Source organism: Podarcis erhardii, assembly GCF_964252035.2.
Source record: "Podarcis erhardii genome assembly, chromosome: 5".
NCBI classification, from domain to species: Eukaryota; Metazoa; Chordata; class Lepidosauria; order Squamata; family Lacertidae; genus Podarcis; species Podarcis erhardii.
Window position 1 is genome coordinate 57,435,786 of NC_138509.1, and position 24,696 is coordinate 57,460,481.

The 24,696-nt window shown below is 45.4% G+C and overlaps 1 protein-coding gene across 3 annotated transcripts; it reads left to right on the top strand.

The window, feature by feature from the left end:
- Positions 1 to 470: 470 nt before the first annotated feature.
- Positions 471 to 20,170, top strand: TLX1 (T cell leukemia homeobox 1; the record flags this gene model as incomplete). Of its 3 annotated transcripts, none has more annotated exons than XM_081862918.1 (3): positions 471 to 1,002; positions 5,896 to 6,133; positions 18,781 to 20,170. In XM_081862918.1, 3 exons carry the CDS (start codon positions 471 to 473, stop codon positions 19,001 to 19,003), a joined length of 993 nt encoding a protein of 330 aa, XP_081719044.1. In that variant the 3' UTR covers positions 19,004 to 20,170. The 3 variants fall into 3 exon arrangements, with proteins under 3 accessions (XP_081719044.1, XP_081719046.1, XP_081719045.1); XM_081862920.1 differs by having other exon boundaries at positions 18,932 to 20,170; XM_081862919.1 differs by having other exon boundaries at positions 5,932 to 6,133.
- Positions 20,171 to 24,696: the final 4,526 nt, after the last annotated feature.

Genomic DNA, 24,696 nt, shown 5'->3' on the forward strand with positions numbered 1-24,696 from the left:
GCTAGGGTCCATGGGTGCCTGGCGGGGCTCCCCGCTTGGGTTTGGCTGGGAAAGAAACTCCTTTTCTTCTCCCTCCCTCCCTCCCTCCCTCCCTCCCTCCCTCTTTCTCCTCGGCTGTCATTCATCCAGCTTCTCCGTGCTCCAGCCAATGGCGGAGCAGGGCCTAGCAGCACCAGGCTTTTGGCTAACATGATTGATGCCCTCGCAGCTAGGCGAGAGAGGGAGCCCACGGGCGCGCACATCCCCCCACACCCTCCCCCTCCCCCTTCCCCCAGCTTTTCCTTCCTCCGCTTCCATCCTCCTTTTTTTTACCTCTTTGGGATCAAGTGAAGCGCGACCAGGAAAGCTGCGCGTATTTTGAAAAAACCTCTCGCCTGGAAGAAGAAGGGAGGAGGAGGTGGAGGTGGTGGTGGAGGTGGTGGAGGGGGGAGGGTAAAAGTCGCCCTCTTTGGGGTGGCTGTGGGCCCAGCATGGATCACTTAGGGGCGCACCACCTCCACCAGAGCCACGCCGAGCCCATCAGCTTCGGCATCGACCAGATCCTCAACAACCCGGACCAAGGCAGCTGCATGATCTCCAACGCGCGCCTGCAGGACGTGGCGGACTACGGCCTGGGAGGATGCGTGGTGAGCAGCGCGTACAACCCCATGGCCGGCCACTACGGCTCGGCCACCGGCGGCGGAGGCGGCGGCGGCGGCGGCGGAGCAGCAGCAGCAGGAGGAGGGTCGTCCTCCGCCGGAGGTTACAGCAACGGCGGGGCTTGCAGCATGGCTTCTCTGGCGGGGTCTTACAACATGAACCTGGGGGTCGGGACCATGAACGGAAATAACCTCAACGGGGCCGGGGGCGTGATCCGGGTGCCGGCGCACAGACCCCTGACCGGAGGCGTCCACCAGCCTCTCTCCACGGCCGTGCCCACCGTCCCGTCCGTGAACAATCTCACGGGGCTGACTTTCCCCTGGATGGAGAGCAACAGGCGCTACACTAAGGACAGGTTCACAGGTGAGTGGGTCTCTCTCCCTCCTGCTGCACACCTGCACTGGTCTCCCCCGTCGCTCGCTCACTTGCTCACTCGCTCTCCTCGCTCTCCGCTCGCATCCGAAAAACAAAAACAAGCTTACTGGCTCGGAGATGGAGCGTCCCTTCTCTGCCCCTAAGCAACAAACTTACCGGGCAGGCCTTGGGCACGATTTGTAACTGGTTTAATGGCATCGATTGGCGTGATTTATAAATAGCTTTGATGGATTGATCTTAGATTTATGGCCCACTAGAGCGCCTGGGATTTGGCGGTAAAAAAAGGAGAGGCCTCCGTAGTAGAGAACTTTAACTAGTCACAATGATAGTCACATTGACTATCGTTATTAAATTGGCTGTATTTGACAGCACTGTTATCCCGAGGTTCTAATGCTGTTGAAATTTCCAGGGAAGAAGTAGGTTTTCACCCTCTCGAGCTATTCAAGTATTTCACCCAGAAATGGAATTGACATGCTAATAATCCGTAGTTTATCCATACTTTGTTCAATGAGATTCATAGGAGCTGAGGTCTCCTTTATTTTTATTTTTAAATTGGTGGAATGATCCAGCACCAGTACTCACGCGAATGAATTTATAAATGATGCATTCCTACTGTAGCTGGATTCCCCCCTCCCCCTCGCATGGCTATGTCTCTCTATATCTCTTAAAACTGTGAGATTTATTTATTTGAAAGGCTATAATAAATACTACCACTAATAGCAATAATAACCACACCACAACAGTAACTTATAATGTGGTCAGGCGAATAGTGTATGTGTGTAAAATATAACATTTTGGCCAAATAATGATGTTTATAAAAAGTAATAATAATTCATCTACTGCCGAAAGAACAGCCTATTCCAATGTTCAAGTAACATTTTAATAACCTTCACGACTGTTTTCAATAGATTATACAGCACACGTGCGCGTGCCTTTATAAAATTTATATACAAATACAAATACACACACACATATACATGTTCCCCAGCCCTAGACAGACGGCATTACGTGATACTGATCTGTAACATAAATAATGAAAAGGGGCAGGATCCAGATGCGAATGGCAGGGGCGAGAGTGGCCGATCAATAGTCTGGTCTTGGGAACTACGTCTTCCTTTTGCGCCTCCTTTCGGATCCAGTCTTTTCTCGAATCTCTGGCCTGTAAATGGAGAGATCTGCGCTGCTGTTATACATGCACGAAACAGAATATGTGAGCCGATCAAAATGAATATTAGTTCAGAGGCAGATCCGTTCGAAGGAGAACCGCCACATAAACCGGTGGCTTTCGGAACATCTCGGGGATTTCCTGCCCCGCTCCCCTCCCACTGCAAACAATGACGGCCATAATATTTCAGTTTTAATTTAAAGAGTGAAACCCGAGCTTCATCAATAAAATCCCCATTATCTTTCGCTTGGAGAAGGATAGGATTACCCCAAGGGCTGGCAACTTACCTATCTCCCGGGGGGTTGTAAAGTTCAAACCAATGACTGTTTGGAGAGACCCAAACAAGACAGATGGGCAGATAAACACCCGCGCAGTCGGGGTCTTTCCACCGAATAGAGCGCGCCCACCGCGCTGCGCGCGCCTAGGCCTGCGATCCGCGTTGTGACTGAACCTCGAACCCTCCGCCCCGCTTCGGTTTCAGGAGGGTTTCCGGGATATTGTTATTCCACAGCAGGGAAAACGCCCCAAGGTGGGGAGAAACCGGGGGTTTCGTTGGAGGAGCGAGGAGAATCCCAGGAGCAAGACCCGTAAGAACTAGTCTTTTATTACAGATGACCCAATAAAATATAGAAATGTAGATGTTATCTTGTATTCCCTCTGCAGCCTTTATTTTATTTTTTTACGTATTGCAGCCATGATTTCCAGGCCTCAATGAGACGGCTGCAGCACGCGTGGCTCTGTGCCGCTTGCTTTTAGAGCACGATTTTTAAAAAGGTTTTTTTAAAAGCGCAGTCTGATTTATTCATTTATTTCAACGAGAGCGCCTTGGGCTCCTAGGTTTGTTCTTCCGACAAGGCTCCTATAGCAAGTTAGAGGCCTACCTCTTCCTCTCTCCCCTTGCCTTCCGCTGAAAGCATTCGGGCAAAATAGGAAAATTGTTGCCGTTAAACTTGAGGGAAACACGTGTGTGTGGATTGGGAATGTGTGATAAAATATACGGAGCGTTTGGTGGAATTTATTTTCCTCGCTTTGCTGTGGAACGCTTCTTTAATATTCATAAGCAGCGCAATAGCAATCGAATCTAACCATAAATAAAGATATTTTGAAAGATCTCTTAAAGTCTTCGGATTTGCCACTAAACTATAAATCAGCGTTCAGATATCCTAGGACAGCGGAGGGGGGTACAAATACTAAAATAAACTCATTTCAGATTTTCACCTATCGCCTTCCCCTTACTTCCAACTTATTTCCAGTTCTCCCAATTCACGCTTACGGTATGTATTTCGCTCCATGCTGCCCCTATAAATGCCTGGAGTATTTTTGTTTGTTTGGAAATTAAAGGAGAAAAAAGTACATTAGGCCTGAGTAGAGAGGTGTTGGAGGATCGCGCTGTTAAGCGTCCTATTTAAAAGAATATTTCCCAGTCAAACTTGGAACCAGAGGCAACACTCCAAAAGGTCCCCGTCCTCAACCCCCAAGTGACTCTTAAATCCTTTTGTTTTCCGCGTCGGAAAGTTTAATGTAAAAATCTTGCCACAGTGGTTGTTGGAAAATATCTTTCGTAGGAAGACTAATCACAAGGGAGAGGAAAAGTTGAGAAAGCAATATAAATAGTATTTTGGGGGCTTGCTTGTTTTTGCTCTGTTTTGTTACTTACATAGCAGATTGTAGTTGCCATTTGAGAATGATTTCACGCCAGCATCGGAAAGGTCGGAAAACAGGCCACATTGCATCCATTTAAAATCAAAACGACAACCATATGAAAAATCAAAAGAATATCTTTGATTAGCGGCCCATTTCCCATTCCTTCCCCCACAAACACACGCGCGACTCATGCCACCCGCTTTTTACCTAATAGCCTTCGTTCATATTCTTAATAGTTTTTACGAGCATTCCTTTAAAAGCAACCCGCAGGTTTCGTGTGCGTGTGAATTGTATTTTTAAAATTAAACAAGCAAGTGCTCTCAGTATTTCATGAAACGCTGTATCGATTATATCGAACTGCATCCGCTTGTAACACAGTAACACCCAAAGAGCAACTTAGTTTTTCGAGGGAGCGGGGGGAAGGGAGAAGTGTAGCCCAATTCTAAGCACGTTCGTTCAACTCTCAGTCCCACGACGGCCGCAGTTCTGTGCGCACTGATTCGGGAGTAAGCGCATTTGCATTGAGTGAGACTTACTTCTTGGTAAGCCTTACAGCGCAATCCCGTGCGTCTTTCTTCGGAAGGGTGTCCCATTGTATTCAATGGCTTTTTCTAGCTTAGGGCTGAGATTTACGGCAGGGATGAGTAACCTCCAAATGTTGTTGGGTCACCACTCCCATCATCCCTGTTCATTGGCCCGGGCCTGATGGAGGCTCCAGGATCCCCAACCTTTACAACTTTATCATCGCTGCTCTGGACCCTTTTCTTCCGAAGTAATTCGACCCAAAGTTTATGACCCAGTCCTACGTTTTGTTTCGAAATAAGCCCCATTGGTTTCAGTGGGCCTTGATTCCTGTGTTGAGAGTCACCCGTAGCAACGTTTTCGGGGGGCAAATAAACCAAAGTGGTTGGTAGGGAAATTGCCTGAAAGTCAGAGCTGCTTCAGTCTTTGCAAAATTAAAGCCTTCGGGAGCAGGAGCGGGTGCGGTGAAACATTAATAGGATTTAATTGCTGCAATGATTCGTGACTCCTGCGAGGCCCAGATGAGTTTTGTCTTCCTTTCGCTCGCGGTGTTGCTCTGCGCTGGCCTCCGGGCTAGCGAGGCAGCAAAGCCCAGCCTTAGATGGTAGGATTAGCCAACGTTTTGCACGATTACATATGTATTTTGAAAAAAGTCGCGCCCGAGTCCCTCGATGATCATCCATTTACTGTCATGTTGCCCATTCCGGGGTTGTTGTTGTTTTATTGTTGTTTTGCCGGGGGGGGGGAGGAATGCTGAACCCCCAGCAAAGGGAATGCTAATGGTCACCTCCCCAAAGTCAGCTAGGGACAAACCCTTCTCATCCTTGATTCCCTAACTGGGAAAAGGGACGGAGATGTTTTGTGGATTGTTCCACTGGTCTCAAAGCCTTCGATAAATGTGCCCTGTGGACCATTCAGTCCAGTTTTGTCTTACGTCGAGGGGCGAGGGGGAAAGGGAAACCCCAGTTTCAGTCTTCAAGGGCCTGTCTGCTGGCCTTTAGAATATCCCATCTCTGGAACTCCTTTCCAACTCGTCTCCCGGCCCACCAAGAGCCCCCAGATTAGATCTGAAGTCTTTTCAATATCCAGGGGACTAGTCTCGTGGCTAGTTTACTAACTTGATAGATGTCGTTGTAGTGCTCTACATGTGTACGTCTATACCCAGAGGCTCTTGGAGCGATAGAAATAAATAGGATGATGTAACTAAAAAATAAATAAAAAACTGGAGAAGCTCAGGCAAGTCGAGATCTTAGGAGAGAAATTTGGAGAGGTTTCCACTTTCTCCTTCGCAAGGCTAAACGAAGAGAGGGTGGGGATTGTGGGCCATTCGGCCATAGCCTGTCTTGAGGGGAGTGGGGGTGTCTGCTTCTGTGGCTGGGATTTCCTCCCGTGCTCTCCTCGGCCCACCTCGGCCCAGCCTCGCTCTCTGACTGTCTGTCTGTCTCTTTCTGTCTCTCCTCTGCCGACGCTTGTGGACCCCTCCTGATCATGTCGCCGCTTGCTTCTTTGCCCCCACCCCCCACCCCCGCCCGCCCTGTCTCCCCCTCCAGTGGCCCTCTCACCGTTCACTGTAACACGCCGTATAGGTCACCCCTACCAGAACCGGACGCCCCCCAAGAAGAAGAAGCCCCGCACCTCCTTCACCCGCCTGCAGATCTGCGAGCTGGAGAAGCGCTTCCACCGGCAGAAGTACCTGGCCTCGGCCGAGAGGGCGGCTCTGGCCAAGGCACTGAAAATGACCGACGCGCAAGTCAAGACCTGGTTCCAGAACAGGAGGACAAAGTGGAGGTGAGCGGCGGAGGCCAGGCCTCTCGTGTGTGTGTGTGTGTGTGTGTGTGAGAGAGAGAGAGAGAGAGGGGGGGGGGATTCTCCTCTTTGCGAAAGGGCCCTGGGATGCGCCTGGGCCTGCCATCTGATCTAAAGATGCTCTCCCCCCCCCCCCAAAAAAGGGGGAAAGCCCCATTAACTCTGTGGGCTTCACTTTCCAGCCAACTCCTACATTAGGATGCAGAGCCAGGTAATGGTACCTCCGCTCCTGCTCTTTGTTTTCCTCTGGGGTTTTTTTTTCCTTTTGTGGGGGGTGGGGGTGAGATGGGCCTCCGGGGTTGCCTGAACCTGCCTCTTTTCCCTGAGGTGTGAGCCAGTTGTGACTCAAGCCATTATTGGCGGATGGGGTGTGTGCGCGCGCGCGCGGCCGCGCGACAGTGGCGCCATTGTATTGACTCGCAGTGTCTTCCGCGCGCGATGAATGGGAGGCTATTGTTCGTGCTCTAAGTGGTTCTCGCAGCCTTGTCTGCACGTGCAGTTTGCTTAATACATGACGACCCTGAAGTTTGAGTTGGTTGGGAGCAGCGGAATACTTTTACCCAGGAAGTCATATCTGCAAGCGGAATCAGTATTAAGGGACCTGTCTTTGACACCTATTGAATTCATGTCTCCCTTATCTATACCAATGTATATGTGCGTTACTTAAACCCTCTGTTATCTCTGCCTGCCACGTGTTCCTTTCGGTTTTTCGTCGAGCCAGTCGCTTCCACGTTTGACAGCCTCTTGCATTCTTTTCAGTCCCCGTTTCAGACCTCTTCATAAGTCTCGGATGTCCCGAATTTTACACACATCAGACAAAAACGCTTGTCCACAACCCCCCCCCCACGTGGATGTTTTATGATGAAGCAGATGCTGGCATCATCTATCTGCCTGCGCTCGCCCCCCTCCCCCAAGCCGTGCGCCTTCTAAATTGTCACGTGCATAGCCTGTCTCACAATTTGCCTTGCTTTCAAAGCGAGAGAATTTGATGGCCTGCCACTGGAAGGGTTAACGGCCTTCCAGCCTATCTATCCACTGACCGCTTTCCGGGGGAGGGGGGGCTCGGAGGTGTTCTTGCGCTTTGCCTTTTCAAACAAAAGGATCGGCGGGAAAGAGTCTCAGGCCCGTTGCTATAGTTGCAGAAACGAATCAAGAGGCATTGTATTGAGAGGGTCCAAGTGTACATCCGGCCGTCGGAAGTGAGCGAAGGTTCCTGGAGCCCTGGCGAACTTTCCGAAGAAGGCGCTTCGCTAATCTTGGTCATGGGCAGGGCAGCGTGGAGCCGAGGTGAAGGAAGCCCCTGCCAGAGATGCTCTCCAGGCTCTGAATGTTCTTCCTCTGTCTTCAGTGACCGTGTAGAAAAGAGGCCTCATCTTGCACGTGCTCTGTTCTTCTCAACAGAGCATTTAATCGGATTCAAAGTCCTGCCCCACCCTAGGAAAGGAAAGGAAAGGCGTCGCCCCTGGGTGTTTTTGTTTTAATTTGCAGGAGATGGTTAATAGTATTATTAGCACTAGTACTATTGCTACTATTAATAGTGAGAGAGCCGCCTTGCTGTAGTATTGGACGCCTGGGAGACCAGGGTTCAAATTCCTGCTCAGCCACTAAGCGCACTGGGGTGATATTGGGCGCACCGCAGCTGTTCAGCCTAACAGGGTTGTTGTGAGGATAAAATGGGGAGAAAGAGAACCATGCGTGGCTCCTTGGAGGAACGGTGGAGTGTAAATGAAGCAATACATAAATAATGGGTATTTTGGGGAGAGGGAGGAGCGCGCGCGACCAGCATGCCAATCAGAAGTATGATTCTGAATTAGACTGCAGTCCAATCCGCTCATGCTTTTCTGAGAGTCCCATTTAACGGAACAGAATTCACTTCCGGGTAAACGTGCATAGGATGTCACTGTTAGGTTGCAAACCTATCTGGGAGTAAGCACGACTGAACGCGGCAGGACCTATTTCAAAGGAAACCATGGCTAGGATTGCGCTGAGAGCAGCAGGACTAATTCGGAGTAAATGGTTTGCCCAGGTGAGAAGGCATTTACATGAGTTCAAGGGCCTCAAGGGAACCAGCGTTTTTCAGAGTCACTTCCTAGAGAGAAAAAATAGAATCTTATAATAGAATAATAACCCTGGGTTTCCAGTTTTAATATAAGAAACTATACATGGGGCGGGGGAGTCTCCCAAAGACTTTTACAGTGGAGGTTACAAGCGCTAAGCGCATGATAAAACGCTAATGCCCTTTTTGAAAATGGACGTTATGAAGCCAGCAAGTTTAAACACGTGTTTGTAGAATGCGGAGTTAAAGCCTTTTTGAGGGGTTAGTAAAAAACAAACGGGTGGCGTGCGGGTCACGGCTGTGCCAATAGCCTCTCCACTGTCTTCCCACACCTGCAGCTCAATGGTAGAACATCTGCTTTGCATGCAGAAGGACCCAGGTTTGCTCCCCAGCATCTCCAGGTAGGGCTGGGAGAGAGAACTCTACCAGACAATACTGAGCAAGGTGGACCAAGGGTTCAAGGGAACTAGGGAAGCCGGGAGCCCTCAGGGGTACACGCTTGCTTCCAGATCACGCGTGGAAGCCTGTGCTGAACCTTGGTCCCTTCATACCTTCTGCCTTTAAGAATATAAGAAGACCTCTACTAGACCAGACCCAAGGCTCATCTAGTCCCAAGGATGCCAACTTTAATAAAATATGGGGTGAGAGTAAGACCCTTCCCACATAATCGTTCACATGTCGTTGTGCAGGCACACCATTTGAATGGCAATGCCCATCAACGTGGTGGTGTGTGGGGGAGAGGACGGCCCTCTCAACCTCGGCCCCTAGGTTCTTATGTCTAGTCCAGTGCTGTTAGTATAGTGCCCCCCTCCCTAGGCTCACAAGAAACCAGCAAGCAGAACCTGAGATCAACAGAGAATAGCCCCATGAGCTTACAGAACAAGCTTCTGAAGGCAGGGATGGAAAGAGTTCTTTCTACAGGCTTCCTAGTGATCTACAACCTTCCGGATCGCGTGAAATCCTGTGCCCGCAAAGGTTCTCTGCCGCCCTTCCGACGTGCACCTGAGGAAGCCGGGGGAGCAGCTACCCAGCGCGACTCCGCCCACCACGCCCGCGTGTTCTCATGAACTAACAATACTTAAATCGGGTTTGAATCTTAGGAAGCCGGCGTTTAAAGCTCAGAAAAGTGGTTTGCGGTTTCTTAGTCTTAAATTCGCCAGACTAGACAGCAAACTTTGCCCTCACTGCGAATGTAAAAGCAGAGTCGTAGCTATGGGGCGGCTAGCCAGCTGTTTTGTTTTGTTTTGTTTTGCCCCCTGGAGCCTTCAGAGGGGCGCCACTGAGGCTCCCAGGCCCAGTCTCTGTGTGCATGCAAATACGCATGGATATGTGCCAAACTGGCTCTTTGACCCGAGTGAAATAAAGCCTAGTTTCGCCCCTGGTAAAAACAAGGCAGTCCTTTCCGGAGCAAGTCCCCCTGCTCTGCCCGCTTCGTTTTGCGGTGCTGACATTTCACAGCGCCCAAGAGATTTCGGTCCTAAAACCCACCGACAGAAGATGTATTTGAACGCTTCAAACGGGAGCTCAATGCCTTTCACATGAAACATCACTGGGCAGGATAAGCAGTTTAAACTTTTTTTAAAAAAGTATTCGGAGCAAGGATAGATTTCATCAAAGTAGATTTGACGTTTTTGCTCAAAATGAGTATATTCTGCGCTAAGTGAGCGGGCGGGGGAGGTTACTGTCGAAATTTTGCAGTTCTGCCAAAGAAACAAAAGTCTTACGTCCTCAAAGTGAACCATTATTGTTAGCCATTAAATGGGATTGAACGAACTATGGTGTAAAAGGACAATAAAGACAAGAATTTGCTTTAAGTTTACGCGATCCCTTCAGTGGATACTAATTCTCCAGAAATATGAATGTTAAGATAAACAACTTTGTTTATCTTATTACTATTTAATTTATTATTAAATTATTACTATTACAAATTACTATTTAAATTATTTTTACAACTGAAGCAATTTCAATGGGAGAACAACTCTCCGGTTTAGAATAGAGGCTTTGTCCCTATTATGCTCCCCGATGTTGCAGATGGCCCCTCCCGCTCGGCCAGATCAAAATCCGCTTGAAAACTGCACACCTATCACAGGACAAAGCAGAGAGCTTTTCCTTCCTGTAGACCAGAAATTCTCTTCATCCGTTTTCAACCTTTCCTTCAATTTATAGTTTTTTAAAGGCTGGGGGCATAATTTCGCTAAAGTAGAAAGGAGTAAGGTATTTGGGATTCCATTAATCCCCCAATAAACTTCATCTCATAACTGAGTGTTTGTAAGATGAATGTTCCAAATGTTGTCTGTTAAGATATTTTAAAATAGTTATCAGTATGTGTTGAGCTATGTATGTAGGTATGTCAACTTTCTGGGTGACTTGGAGACACACTTATTTCTCCCTGGGTATGATTGTGTCAGATTGCAGCCTCACATTTTTTTCAGAACAACAGAACTGATCCTTGCAGTGTAATTCCCTTTGCATTGGCTTCAGTAGGGTGAAAAACACTTCTTTCATGGTTGATTCTCTCTCTCTCTCTCTCTCTCTCTCTCTCTCTCTCTCTCTCTCTCTCTCTCTCTCTCTCTCTCTCTCTCTCCAATTGTAAACTGCCTTGAGAATTGTTGTAGTTCAAATGCATCCATGAAATTAAATCGCTTATTTAGAATTGGGTATAACTAGGGACACAAGAATGGAACTTGATATGTAGTTTTTATTTTATTTTAAAAGCTCAGTCGGATTTATTCACATTGCCTAGACTTTAGGGCTGTATTCATATTAAAATATGGGGTGGCTTTCATCTAAGTTTTACTCAGAATACAGCCGCTGAAATTAATGCATCTAACTTGCTCATTGTCATTCGTTTCAATGGCTCTACTCTGAGTAAAAGCTACTTGCATACCACCCATGGCCTCATAGAAGACAACTCCTAGGGGCCGAGGGCACTTCGGCCCCCCAATAAAATAGTTGAGGAGCAGGGCCCCCCAAAAGTTGATGTGCATTGCCATTCAAATGGGGTGTGTGCACCTTGTGAGTGATTATGCAGGATGGGACTTACCTGCCCCCCCCATATTTTATTCAAGTTGGCACTCCTGTATCTCATTAGGCACATCTGCAACAGTAATCCACTTTAGGGCAGACAGGGCAGTGTATGTGGGGTTTGCTGTAGTTGTTATTTCACACTGAAGGCTCCAACTTTATCTATGCATTTCTATTTATTTAAAAATACGCATCCTGCTTGTCTCGAAGACATAAACGGAAGTAGCTGAAAACAAAGCACAAAATACAAAATCAGTTCAAGATTGGTGACATGCATTAAGCTGCGATTCAAGTTGCAAAATCGGGAAAGCGACAGCTCTAAAACCACACTACAAATTGAAAATTGGGGGGGGGGCGGCCTTGGTAGTTCCATCCGCTTGGAAGTCTGGAGGGTGGTGGGAGAGGGAACTCTCTGTGGCAGGAAGCCCCTAAGCTATGGCGCTCCCTCTCCACGAAGGTGCACATGGCCCCTTCATTCTACAGCTTCCCAAGAATGCTGAAGATGCATATTGTCACATTGGCCTTTGAGGCTTGAAATGCATATTTTTAAAGGACCCAGACAATACTTCTGATTGGGAACGGTTTTAACTGGTTTTTATATTGTGCGCTTATATTGTTGTAACCCACTGTGAAACCTTATGGTGAAGGACGGGTGAGAAATCCTATCAACCCACAAATAAACAAACGGAGCCACAGGATCAGAGCCAGTCAACAGAAAGCGAGGAAGCATCAAATCAAAGAGCCTGCTTTTAACTTGCTGCCCGAAGGGCCGAAGTGCTGGAGCCGGATGGACCTCCCTGGGGAGGGCATTCCATAAAGGTAGTATCACAACTACCTTTGACTTGTGGCGCTGTAATATTTTACCGGGTCAGGCAATTGATTAAGCTATTAGAAGCTTGACAGCGGACTGGGCTATTAATGGATTGACTCCAAGCCAAGGTGCAACCTGATCTTCTGCATCGAAGGCAAGGCCCACTTGGGGTTTACTCGTAAGGAAGCGTGCATAAGCTTCCAGGACGAACCTAGGCGAGTTTACTCTGAAGTGGTAAATCCCACTGAACGGGACTTACCCCCAAATAAAGTGTGTTTAGGTTTTACAGCGTTTAGCTTACTGACAGCGATGAAACTTAGTCGTGACTCCTTTAAACAGCCTTAGACTTCTCTGGGACTTAGCTGCCGTGAGTCATGTTCCCTAGATTGGGGTGGGTGGTGGTGGAAGACGGCCTTTGCTGCATTTTCACCGGTCCCAGCGCAGCCTGGGCGGGAATCCTTCCCTCGAGACACTTAATCTCTGTGCTAGGAAGGTTTGCTTCTATCTGCATATTTGCAATTAAGGCGCTGGACGTTCTGTGGCGGAGCTGTAACTAAGCTGCTCGCTTTCCGTTTGCACTCTTGAAACAAATTGGGCTGGGACGCGTGGCTCTTGCTTCTTCTTCCATCTCTCCCTCACCCCCCCCCCCCCCGTCTTCCTTCCTTCCTTCCAGAAGCCCGGACAGCGCTTCTCTCTTTCTGACAAATTACTCCTTTTTGCCCGCGCCAAGTGATGCTAACTGAGAAAAATGCCCCGCGCTGAAATTAATAATCTGTTTTTCACTAATTATCAAAGCGAGGACCAGGGTTGCAATTCTCTCCGAAGTCAAAACAATATTAAATATGCATCAGGAGTGAATTTGTGGTGGGGAAAAAGCGAGTGCATTATTCATGCGGTTCTTTCCTGAAGCGGAGCGAGGCTGTAAAACTTTTAGACCTCTCTCCCAGGCGTGGGTGCGAAAGGTGCGCGCGCAGAGAGCCCGATCCTGACCCTTTCCCGCCCCTTTCCGTCATGCGTAAATGTGCCAACCTTAATCAGTGGGGAGTGCCAAGCGCCAAGATTTACTTCTTTGGCTTTTATCTTAGTTGTGCGGATCTAGAAAGTAAGTTCCCTGACTTTAATTTTTGTTCTAACCGGTGTGTCTTCAAATGAGCTCAGAGCTCCTTCGCTGCTTTGCCTTCGCCAGATGGGCCAGGACAGCAGCACAGCTAAATTAAAAGCAAAACGGTAATTACAAGACAAGCACCCGTTTTTGTTTCGTTTTTTAATTGGGCAGGTCTTCCGCGAAGTGGGTCCCTGAATGTGTTATTAAAGAGGAGCCTGAGATGACTCATGGAAAATTATTCCTCCCTTGCCCGCGCGTTCCTTCAATGGCACGTTTTAAAATCTGATGTCAGGACGCGAGCAGGTGGCAATTAGACGGTGGATAAATAGTTATTTAGAGGCCGAAGTTAAGCAGCGTTCAGGGCCCAGTGCAGTCAGCGAGATGGAGTTGTGCAAGTGCCCTCTTTTCCCATCGAAAACAGACCCTCTTCCCATCGAAATCAGCAGCAGTTAAGCATGCACTCTGCTGTGGTTGGTTTGTGCGCGTTGCTATTTACGTTTAAGAGCGGTTCTTGAGTGACTCCAGCAAGGGCCTTGGAACTCAGTGGAACTTACTTTCTTTAAAAAAAAAAAATATTAACAGATTTTTATTGGGTAACAATAATCCATCTAAAGTCTCTGTTTTCAAGTCTTACAATCTTCCATACAGGTCATTCACTTTCAGAGTGAGACTTATACATTTATAGGCAGTACGTGGTCGGGAGAAAGGAGGAGAGAGAGGAGGGAGAAGGGATATTTTAGGGTAAGGCTGTATTAAAAATGCTGTATACGTACTAATCATAAATCATGGCAACTTTCAACTGATCATCATAATCAACAACAACAACAATATACTGTACCAAAAGGAGCCTGGGATGCAGGTTACCTCTTTGGGCTCCTCCAGCCTGGAGGATACGTAATATGGATTTGAAGCTGCTTGTATCTCTGTGTCCTCATCTAACTGGCAGCTTGCACTCTCCCTATCCCATTAAATTTGGGTTTTGTTCACCAGTGGATAATTCAATAAAGGAAGAAAATACATTTCACCCAACTGAACTCACTGAAGCTTATTATGTGGGTGGGTTGTGGGTTGTTGTTTTTTTACATGTGTGGTAGAGTTTCCCTCCTGGTGTCTATCACTAACCCACCCCCTTCCATTTTGTTTCCATCAGTCCAAAGAAAGGGATGTAGTTTGCCTTTTTGCACCTGCTGTTGCTGAAGGCATGTTCCTGGTATTTTTGTTTCTGAAACAGTTCTTTTGTGCAGAACTGCTCTTGCAGAAAACATCTGTATTTTAAAAAAAAGGAGGCAGGGAAGGAAAAGGTGGGAAAGGAAGTGGGCCTTTCATGCAAGCAACTCCAAATCCTTGCTTGGCTTGGAGCAACATACATATTGTTATTTAAAAAACACACACACCTTTTTTTTTTTTTTAAACAAATCTGGTGTATTAAAAACTTGTGTTTCAAAAATAATAATCTTTTTTATAAAAAAGAAAAGAAAAGAAAAGAAAAGAAGGAATATGCACGGGTAAACACAGGTTTTCAGATGAGAAGTGGTCGTTTTCTTGTGTTTCTGAGAAGCTAAAATACCTACTGTGATTCGTCACTTTCACTTCCCTGCTCTCTGTCTCTCTCACTCTTTTAGTAGTAGTAGCAGCTATCTATAAATATTCTAAGGCTTCCGTTAATCAATGCAGTTAGTAAGTGTTTAATATTATTACCAAAACTGTAATGGACTTTGAACTTGAAGCACTGTAAGGAGATCAATACTAATAAAGATAATAAAAAGGAATCTTCTATAGTTTCAATATAAACAGAGTTTTGAAACAATTTATTACCAAGTGAAAGAGAAGAGGAGGGAGTTGATAGATAGTAGACTCAGTCAGGTAACCTCCTACAACTGATTAGATTGGCTTGATAAAAAGATGGGAGAGTCTCTTTGGGTCATGCAAGAGAGTGAATGAGCAATGGGTGTGAGCCTGGCATGTCCTCATTTGCCATCCTGCTGATCTAAAATGTAAAGGAATGTGGTCAAAATGTGTCACAGTGAGCCCCAGATTAGTGGGCCCACTTCTGGAGAAAGCTAAGCAAGTCTATGCCTCAGTTTCCCCTCTCACCTTTTGCAAGCCTGGTTTCACAGTGTAGATATTGGGCAGAAACCTTTAGGCATAAAAGAGGCCTAAGCATTTTTACTGGACCAATTTAACTTGGCAAGATCAGGAAGAGATACAGCAAAGCTGGGTCTGTCCTGAACTGTAGGCCTGGGAATTGATTTCAGTGTAGTCTAAGCACATAATATTTAATAGTTTTTAATTGGCTTATTAATCTGGCATCACAACTGATGAAACGGATATCATTTTTAAAAATCCAGAACCCACTTCTTAAAGCAAAAATTAGGCAAAGGATTTGTGATTGCTGTAAAAGGGAGAAGGAAATTGGAAATAATGCCACAGGGAAACATCTGACTCACTCTTTCACTGGAGAGAAGCTCTGTTGAAAGTCTTCAAGAACTTGTAGCTCAGTGGCAAAGTATCTGCTTTGCATGCAGAAGGTCCCAGGATCAAATCCTGGCATCTCCAGGTAGGGCAGGGAGAGATCCCCCTCTGAAAACCTGGAGAACCACTACCAGTCAGGAGACAAGATTGAGTTCGTTGGACGGACTGGTGGTCTGGCTTGGTGAAAAGGAGCCTCCTATGTTCACCACACCAGCCTTGTTTAGACTCTGTGGAAGAGATGGGAGGTGAGAGATTCTTTATAATCTTTCCCTTCTGTTACCCCCCCCCCCTTCAAAAATATAACAACAACAACAACAACCACTCCCCTTTAATGTTTCCTCTTCTTCTTCCATCTTTTCTTCTTTGCCCCACTTTCTCCTTCCTCTCCCTCTCTCCTTCTCTGTGTCTCCATCATTCTTTTCCATTGTTGCCTACAACCATGAAGATCAGGCCCACTATCTGTTTGAGCAAGTTCCCATGACGCTCTGAATAGGGATGTGCTGTGCTACTCTTTAGACTCATTATTGTGCCATGAACTTTCACGATACCTCAAGTAACTGATGAAACCAGCAAATGGTTTATGAAACTGTGATTATACCACAATAGATCTGTTGCACTGTGTTCACTAGGGACCTTAGAAGAACCCTCTTGCGCAGTCAACAGTAATAGTTCAGTACAGGCATATCTTTCACTTTCATCATGCAAAATGATTTAAAGGGGGTGTATAAATACTTTGGGAAACTTTCCAAGTGTTATCCAGGACATTGCCCTAATAACCCGAGCTCATCTACATTCCGTCCAGTCATAAGTGACATCAGTCTCATTCTAAAGCCAGACTAATGTGTGCTAGGCAATACCTCCATTTGCATGGGGTGCTTTCAGACAGAAGCATTATGGGAGCTTTACATTGCAAATGCGTTGTTTAGATTTTCTATGCACACAATTGGCACATGAGAGAACAACTCACTGTTTTTTAGTTTTAGGTTTCTTTATAGGTATTCTGCTCTTTCCTATCCATATTATGGACTCTTAACTTGGTAGTCCTAATCAACTTTCTGGAACTTCTGATTAAATCCCATTGAATTATTATTATTATTATTATTATTATTATTATTATTATTAAGCTCAGGGTATTAATATGGATTCAACTTCGTATCCTGCCCCCTCCCCATTACTTAAATGGGAGAGGAATATGCACTGTGTGTAAACACTTCATATTCATTCATAGATGCCAACAGGCTATGAGACCTCTTGCCAACTCTCCTCTTGTTCAGAGGATTCCATCCTGAATCTTCCAACACTCAACTTCTTCAGATGTCCCTGAGTTCTAGTGTTATGGGAGAGGGATAAAAACTTTTCTCTATTCACTGTCTCCTTGTTGTGCATAATTTAAAAAACTTCTATCATGTCACCTGTTACCTTTTCATTAAACTAAAAAGTCCCATATAAAAAGTATAGAAAGGCTTATACTTTAATCCTTGCTGAATCCATAGGCTCAGGGAATTACATTCTAATTACATTCTAACACTTACTGGGTCCAGGAATTTAGAAGTGTTTATCACCCACAAACTCATAACAATAGTTATAGAACTTATTGATGGCATTCTTACTATTTTTAGCAATGTGTTGCTCAGATTTCTTTTTGGCATCCTGTACTGTCCGCTGGCACTTTTGGGGGGTGGGATGGGGGACAAAGTTCATGTTCCTTTCTGTTATCTTCACCTGGACAAGATTTCATTTTTTTTAAAGGAAGCCTTTATGTGAAGGAGATGCGTACCATCTCCACTGAAGACAAAAAGCCTTTTCTGTTATGACCAAGCTGACAAGAGTAGTTTCCCCAATGTTGATTTACAGAAGCTTGGCAGTTTAAGAAAACAATTGTTGTGCTCATACATATTGCTATGCTATCAGGAAGTCACATTTATCAGATGGTTGCATCAGGGTAGCCATTATTTCCTCCATATGTACTTCACTGTGATTGCAGGTTTGAGGGCTGTGTCTTACTACAAAACCTGGGGGACTGATGATTCTCTTCAAGACCAACCAGGGCTTATTTTATTCTACAGAACTGTCACCCCAAATATGCTTTCATGGAGGCCAAAGCTGACATTGAAAAGACTTTTGGGGTTTGAGCGCTGGGGCTGGGGGAAATAACCCTGTTTGCTCTTGAAGAGGATCCTCACTCCCCAGGTAAGCCACTCTCTCATTCCCAGCACAGCCCTCTAACCTGCAATTGAACCATTATAGGGAAGTATGCTGTGGCATTGTTGAGTACAATTTTCTCAACCCAATCTGCAATGTGGAGATAAAATCAGCGGATAGCATTGCAAGGTTGTTGCACTCTCTCCTCTGGAGCTCATCTGAACAAGTGCGATGTGGCCTGAAGCAGAAGCAGAGAGAGCCAGTGTGGTATAGTGGTTAGAGCAGAGGTAGGCAATAGGGTGCCCTCCAGTTGTTGTGGAACTACATCTCCCATCATCCCCAGCCAGGATGGCCATGTTAAGGCAATTATGGAGTTTATTTTATTTATTTAGGTCTTAAATTTTTATACTGCCCTTCATCTGGGGCAGGCAGTTTAAAAACACAAAAAATAGCATAACAACAAGCAAAAACAACACTCCACTGCCCATTCAGAGTTTAAAAGGCATAATAATAATAATAATAATAATAATAATAATAATAATAATAATTTATTACTTATACCCTGCCCACTCTGGGCGGCTCCCAATAGAATATTAAAACCACAATAAATACATCAAACATTAAAAACTTCCCTAAACAGGGCTGCCTTCAGATGTTTTCTAAAAGCCATGTAGTTGTTTATTTCCTTGACATCTGATGGGAGGGCTTTTTTAATTAGCCAAAGGCTTGGGAACTGTAGTCCAACAACATCTGGAGGGCATCATATTGGTTTCCCCACGATGTAAGACTAAGGCCAGGAAGAGCTGAGTTCAAATCCTCATTTGACCAGGAAGCTTGCTGGGTGTCGTTGGGCCAGGCACAGACTCTCATCCTCACTCTCACAGGGTTGTTCTGAGGATAAAGTGGGGGCAGGAAGAACCACACATGATCCCTTGAGCAACCTGGGGGGGGGGAGGCAGGGTGCAAATCTTATAAATAAAGAGTACTGAAAAATGATACGGTCTGCATCTTTCTCCCAGGCGACAAACTGCAGAGGAGCGGGAAGCGGAGAGGCAGCAAGCCAATCGCATCCTCATGCAGCTCCAGCAAGAGGCCTTTCAGAAAACCATCAACCAGCCCCTCCAAGCAGACCCCATCTGTGTTCACAACTCCTCTCTCTTTGCCCTCCAGAACCTCCAGCCATGGTCAGATGACTCCTCGAAGATTACCAGCGTAACTTCTGTAGCCTCGGCCTGTGAGTGAAGCCTTGACTTTGCCTGTGCATGGACTGTGGCGTCCCAAAATGGCTGCCCTTACCCAATGCCAATGGGAGAAGATCTATGACCCAGAAAAGGGAGTGGTGAACCAGCAACCAGATCGTGCCCTATGCAAGCAAATACTCTCTTAGTGGGCAAAATGTTGGCAGTATTTCAATAAAGGGCGTCGCTTTTGCTACTTCTTCTTTGAGATTGCAAGGCCCGATTATGAAAATTCATGAAGGGTCATTTAAAGACTTTTCTGGGGAGAAAAGAACCTTACTGTTGTTCTTTTTTTAAAAAAATATTTCCAAGAGAAACCACTCATATAATTCAGTTTTACTGGCAATGTAGGATTTGTTCTCCCATTTAAACATTTTAGACTGATCACTTGTAAGCAAAATAATGACACCAGTTTGAATTGGAAATGTTTTTGAACAGCCTCTGCATCTTCAGCTAGGGTTTTTTGTTTTTGTTTTTTTGCCTCCAAAGACAGTAAGATCCTGCAGATGAACAAGAACCTCCCTCTTTTCTTTTTCTTTTTAATTTTCAGAGATGAATTCTTTGGGCTTCTCTCCTTTTCCTTATTTTCTCCCTGCTGAAGGAATGAAACCGGAATTATTGTTGAATGTAAACATTACATTGCAAACTATTGTGTGAAGGTTGTGATCAGTTTTCCTGGCTACCACAGACTCTGCATTGATCAACTTATAGTTTAATAACTCTGAGGCATCTGTGGCATTTTTGCAGGGCTAATGCAGTTTCACTTGATGGATTATTTTGGTATCGTTTATGATGTTGTTCAATATTTTATTTACTTTTGGGTTGAGAAGTCTGCTTTGCCATGGGTGGAAAAGCCCTCTTTTCCCATTTCCTGACCAGCATTTCACAATTTTCTTTTCATCACGTTGAGGAAAAGCTTGTGATTAATTTAAGCACTTCTTATAGCAAACTCCAAGAATATAGAAAAGATATCTACAGCATATAGTTTTCACTTACTTTAACCTAACCATCACTGCCATTTTAAATCGGATGATACACAGAGCCAGGCAATTTATCAGAAAAGAATATTTTCAGTGAGGTTTTGAAATGCATTCATCAGTTCCCTTTTTTATTATTAAGTTATGCACTTATAAGATGGTTTCTTTTTTTGTGTACTCATTTTCTAAAGTGTTTGTGTAATTTATGTGGAAAAAATTGAATAAAAAGGAAAAAAAAATCAGTCCAGGTTAGTGGAAAGGGCAAAACAAAATGAAACCCTGAGAAGCTGCTTTCTCTCTCTCTCTCTCTCTCTCTCTCTCTCTCTCTCTCTCTCTCTCTCTCTGGTTTTTGTGCTAATTCTTCTAGTGAGAAATGAGCTCAGAGATTATACAGCAACTGCCTGTGCAAGCTCTGCTTGGAACAAACAGAAAGAGGACTACTGCATGTTCACCAGCATGCAGGGATTATGCATTAATTTTAAACTCTGATTTCACAGCCTCAGTGTATAGAATCATAGAATTGTAGAGTTGGAAGGGACCCCCCAAGCCCCCGCAATGCAGGAGTGTGCAGTTGTGTACCTCTTGACAACCTTAAGTTTGAGCTTAATTTCAAGCAATGCTGAGCATGAATGAATGAAAACAAACGTGTAGACTTTCAAATGGGATATAATGAAAGTAAAGCAGATAGGGCAATATGTGGAACTCCAAGGTGGTTGTTTTTTTTTAAAAACACACACACCAGGTGACTCTTTGAAATGAGAGTCAATCAGGTTTGCAATGCAAATGTAATAATACACAATACTGACCAGAATGCTCTTCCCATTACAAATGTTTTGCCTTCACTTTCCCAACACACGAAATGAGAAGACACCTGCTTAAACAACTTGAGAAGCTCAAGAGGCAACTCAAGTCACACATGTGAGGACAAAGGGTTGCATCCAGTGGAGGCTTTTTGTCTTGAGGAAACTTTGGTCTTCTAGCTGCTGCAGAACTACAACTCCCATCAGCCCTACCAAACATGGTTAGTGGGCAGGGATGCAACTGTAGTTCAGCAACATCTGGAGGGCCAAAGGTTCCCCAAGCCTGCCTTAGCAGCAGTGGTGGACTTTGGGCTCTCACATTTCAGCGGTATCTTGTGTGACACTAAAATTTGGCACCCCCCCCCCCCGTTTCTCGTGCTCTGCTCTACAGCAGGGGTTGTGAACCGCGATCTACTCACAGAATTAAAAACTGGCAGTGATCTACCCCCCTTTTTAGGGGAGCCAAAGTTGTTGAGCCACTGATCTACCACAGACGTCCAGTGATCTACCAGTTCAGGATCTACCTGTTGGACGTGCCTGCTCTACAGCATTGTTGTGGCACCTGTAGGGTGGTACCCAGTGCAGCTGAACCGATCACACTATCCTAAAACCACTTCTGTTAGCAGGAAGAAGCATTTCTGGTCACACATTTGGGGCCCTAGATTTACTTGACCTTCTCACTGTGCTATTGCCTGTTCTGTTCCAGTCTGCCGAACCTGCAGAGCAACTATTGGGAGGGAGACAATGTGAGGTTTAAGTGAGAAGGAGAATTAGCAAAAATTGTGTATCCTGGCCGGTGACGGAGCTTCATGCTCCGGCACCAGGGGGCGGAGACCAGGTGGGGGCGTGGCTGGCATGCGTCCCGGGGGGCATGGCACGCATCCCAGGGGCGTGGCACCCAGCGTGGGTAGGGGCAGCTGCGATGGCGCCCCACCGGGATAGTGCTGCTAGGGGCAGTGTGCTCCCCCCTCCCCCCTCTTTCTCTGCCAGTGATCCTGGCCTGCCTAAGCAAAGGCAACACTGGATACAATCCATTGTCATTGTATACATTACCCACTGAAGTTGCATGGCTTGGCCAGTACTTGTTAGCATGGGAGAAAACATTTGCTGACTTACATGCACATCATAGCTGCATTGAAACTTGAGGCACCATATTTATATATTCATTTCCAGCAGGCCAACAAATGGACCAGCAAAGGTACGATCATTAGTATTTAAGAATCAGGGCAAAGTCTGGTTGTATAGAAGGTGGATAGCCACACATCACTAACTGACAACTGAGGCATTGTATCAACTCCAGATGGACCAGGATCTTAAAAAACCCAGTAAGATCCATGTAGAATTCTCATGACATTCCCAAATACATTTTGGATTTTTAAAAATGCTTTCATGCTTTTTTCTTGATGACAAATCACTAGAACTAGGAAAAGGAAGTGTGCACTTTAAAATAGGCAACTGTAGTTTTCATAACTATATAATTTTAAAAAACAAACAAACAGGCTGGGCCGCAGGAATTTCTTTAGGTATCTGAAGAATCTACCTTGTGTATCACCAGATATTGAAGGACTTCAGGTTCGGAAGACATTCAAATGGAATCAGTTTAAAACTTAATCATCACCAACTCAGCAAGATTTGAAGAGTCTCCAGGCTATTGGTCAATATGCCTGAAAACATACTGAAAGGGAAATGGATGGGGATATTTTGCCTGGTTTCGAACAACTGCACAGTTCAGCAACACACAATTCAACCAGAATTAAGAAGATCATGTTCAAAGAACTGTTGTTGATCATTCCTCCCCTCCTGCCCACCCCACATCAATTCTGTATTTACACTGAGATGTAATTTTGATCTGATGCCGGATGATGAGAGGCTGAATTTGTATTTCAGTGTGTTGTCATTTTAGTATTTGCTCTTTTGTGACCATACTGTGGAACGTTTGAATTTTGAGTTCTGGCAAAATGAAATTCTTGAGAGACCATCACTGATTTCATGAGGCTTTGAATTAGTTACTTGCTTTCTTCTGTGAGAAAATAACTGTGTATCTTTCAGCTTTGCACAGCAGAAGTCTGGTGGGTATATACTTTCATGGCCCAGTGTGTTGGTTTTGTTCATAAGCTTCCTATCTGCAATCCCCTTCTTGATTTTTATTCCTTTTGCTGGCTTCATTTATTTGTGTTTATGCACAGGACTAATGCTGATGCTGCTTTTTTAAGAATCATGGCTAATACAAAAAACATCATTACCAGTGAGCTCTACCACTGAACTGAACCACTGGGTCATATCACTGGGCTATAGCCCAATGGCCAACCACATCTTTACATACAGAAGTTCCTAGATTTGTTTCCTAGATCTCCATGTTCAGCTTGGAAAAGCTTCTGTCTGAAATCTGGAGAGCTGGGCCAGATGTACCAGTGACCTGAGACTTTGTTTAAGTGTGGTGTAGTGGTTAGAGCATCAGACTAGAACCTGGGAGGCCATGGTTCAAGTCCCCACTCAGCCATGAAACTCACTGGGTGACCTTGGGCCAGTCACTTTTTCTTAGCCTAACCTACCTCACAGGGTTGTTGTGAGGATAAAACAGATAGTGAGAGAACCATGTATGCCACCTGGAGTTCCTCAAAGATGTGCTATAAATGTACTGCAACTACTATTAATAATAATGGCAGCTCCTTAAGACATGAGCACATTAAGCCTCCTAAGCTGCAGAGAGTCATTGAAGGCCTGAAGAGCTGGCAGTGCTAAAATACCAGTTGGATTTGTTTTGTACTTTTATAGAGCCTTGGAAAATCTGTACGACCGTGTGTGAAGAATATTGCTGATTTTGTTGAAAAATACTCTTATGGGAAATTTGAAATTCTACTGTGAAATGTGTGTGGACTGGAGAAGTATCTGGAATGGAGAAGAACAGAGATCTACCAGAATTTGACTCAACATTTTTTGTTTCTTAAAGCACAGGAGTTTGTAAGGGTGATCTTCATTTCCAATAGTTGAAAATACATCAAAGGTGGTTTAGGCGTTTAAACTCAGCCTGTTTTGGCTCTCTTTAAGCATGATGCCGGATAATGGCTGAGCTGGAGCTGGTTGGTTTATTTATAAGATTTCTTAACTGCCCTTCACCATAAATTCTCAGTGTGGGTTACAAGATAACATACAATCATCAAAACTATAAAACCTACATTGGCTCCCAGTACGTTTCCAAGCACAATTCAAAGTGTTGGTGCTGACCTTTAAAGCCCTAAACGGCCTCGGTCCAGTATATTTGAAGGAGCGTCTCCACCCCCATCGTTCTACCCGGACACTGAGGTCCAGCGCTGAGGGCCTTCTGGCTGTTCCCCCACTGCGAGAAGCCAAGTTACAGGGAACCAGGCAGAGGGCCTTCTTGGTAGTGGCACCTGCCCTGTGGAACACCCTCCCACCAGATGTCAAAGAGAACAACAACTACCAGACTTTTAGAAGACATCTGAAGGCAGCCCTGTTTAGGGAATCTTTTAATGTTTGATGTAGTACGGTATTTTAATATTTAGTTGGAAGCTGCCCAGATTGGCTGGGGAAGCCCAGCCAGATGGGCGGAGTATTATTATTATTATTATTATTATTATTATTATTAATAATTAACCATAACAATTTAAAAACACATCAACCTGTTCCAAATGGAACAGAACAGTATGAATGCAGAGGACAGAGATCCCATGAAACAAAATACCTTAACTGTCAAAGCCAGGTAAAGAGGTATGTACAGGTATTCAGCATACAGTGAAAGCTGGGCAATGGAGATGCTAGGTACACCTCTATGGGGAGGGAGTTGTACAACTTAGGGGCTGTAGCCACAGAGAAAGCCATCTCCCAGGCTGCCATTCCTCACACCTCTGAGGGTGGCAGAACTACCAAGAGCTTCCTCTGCACATCGCAATGCCTGAGAA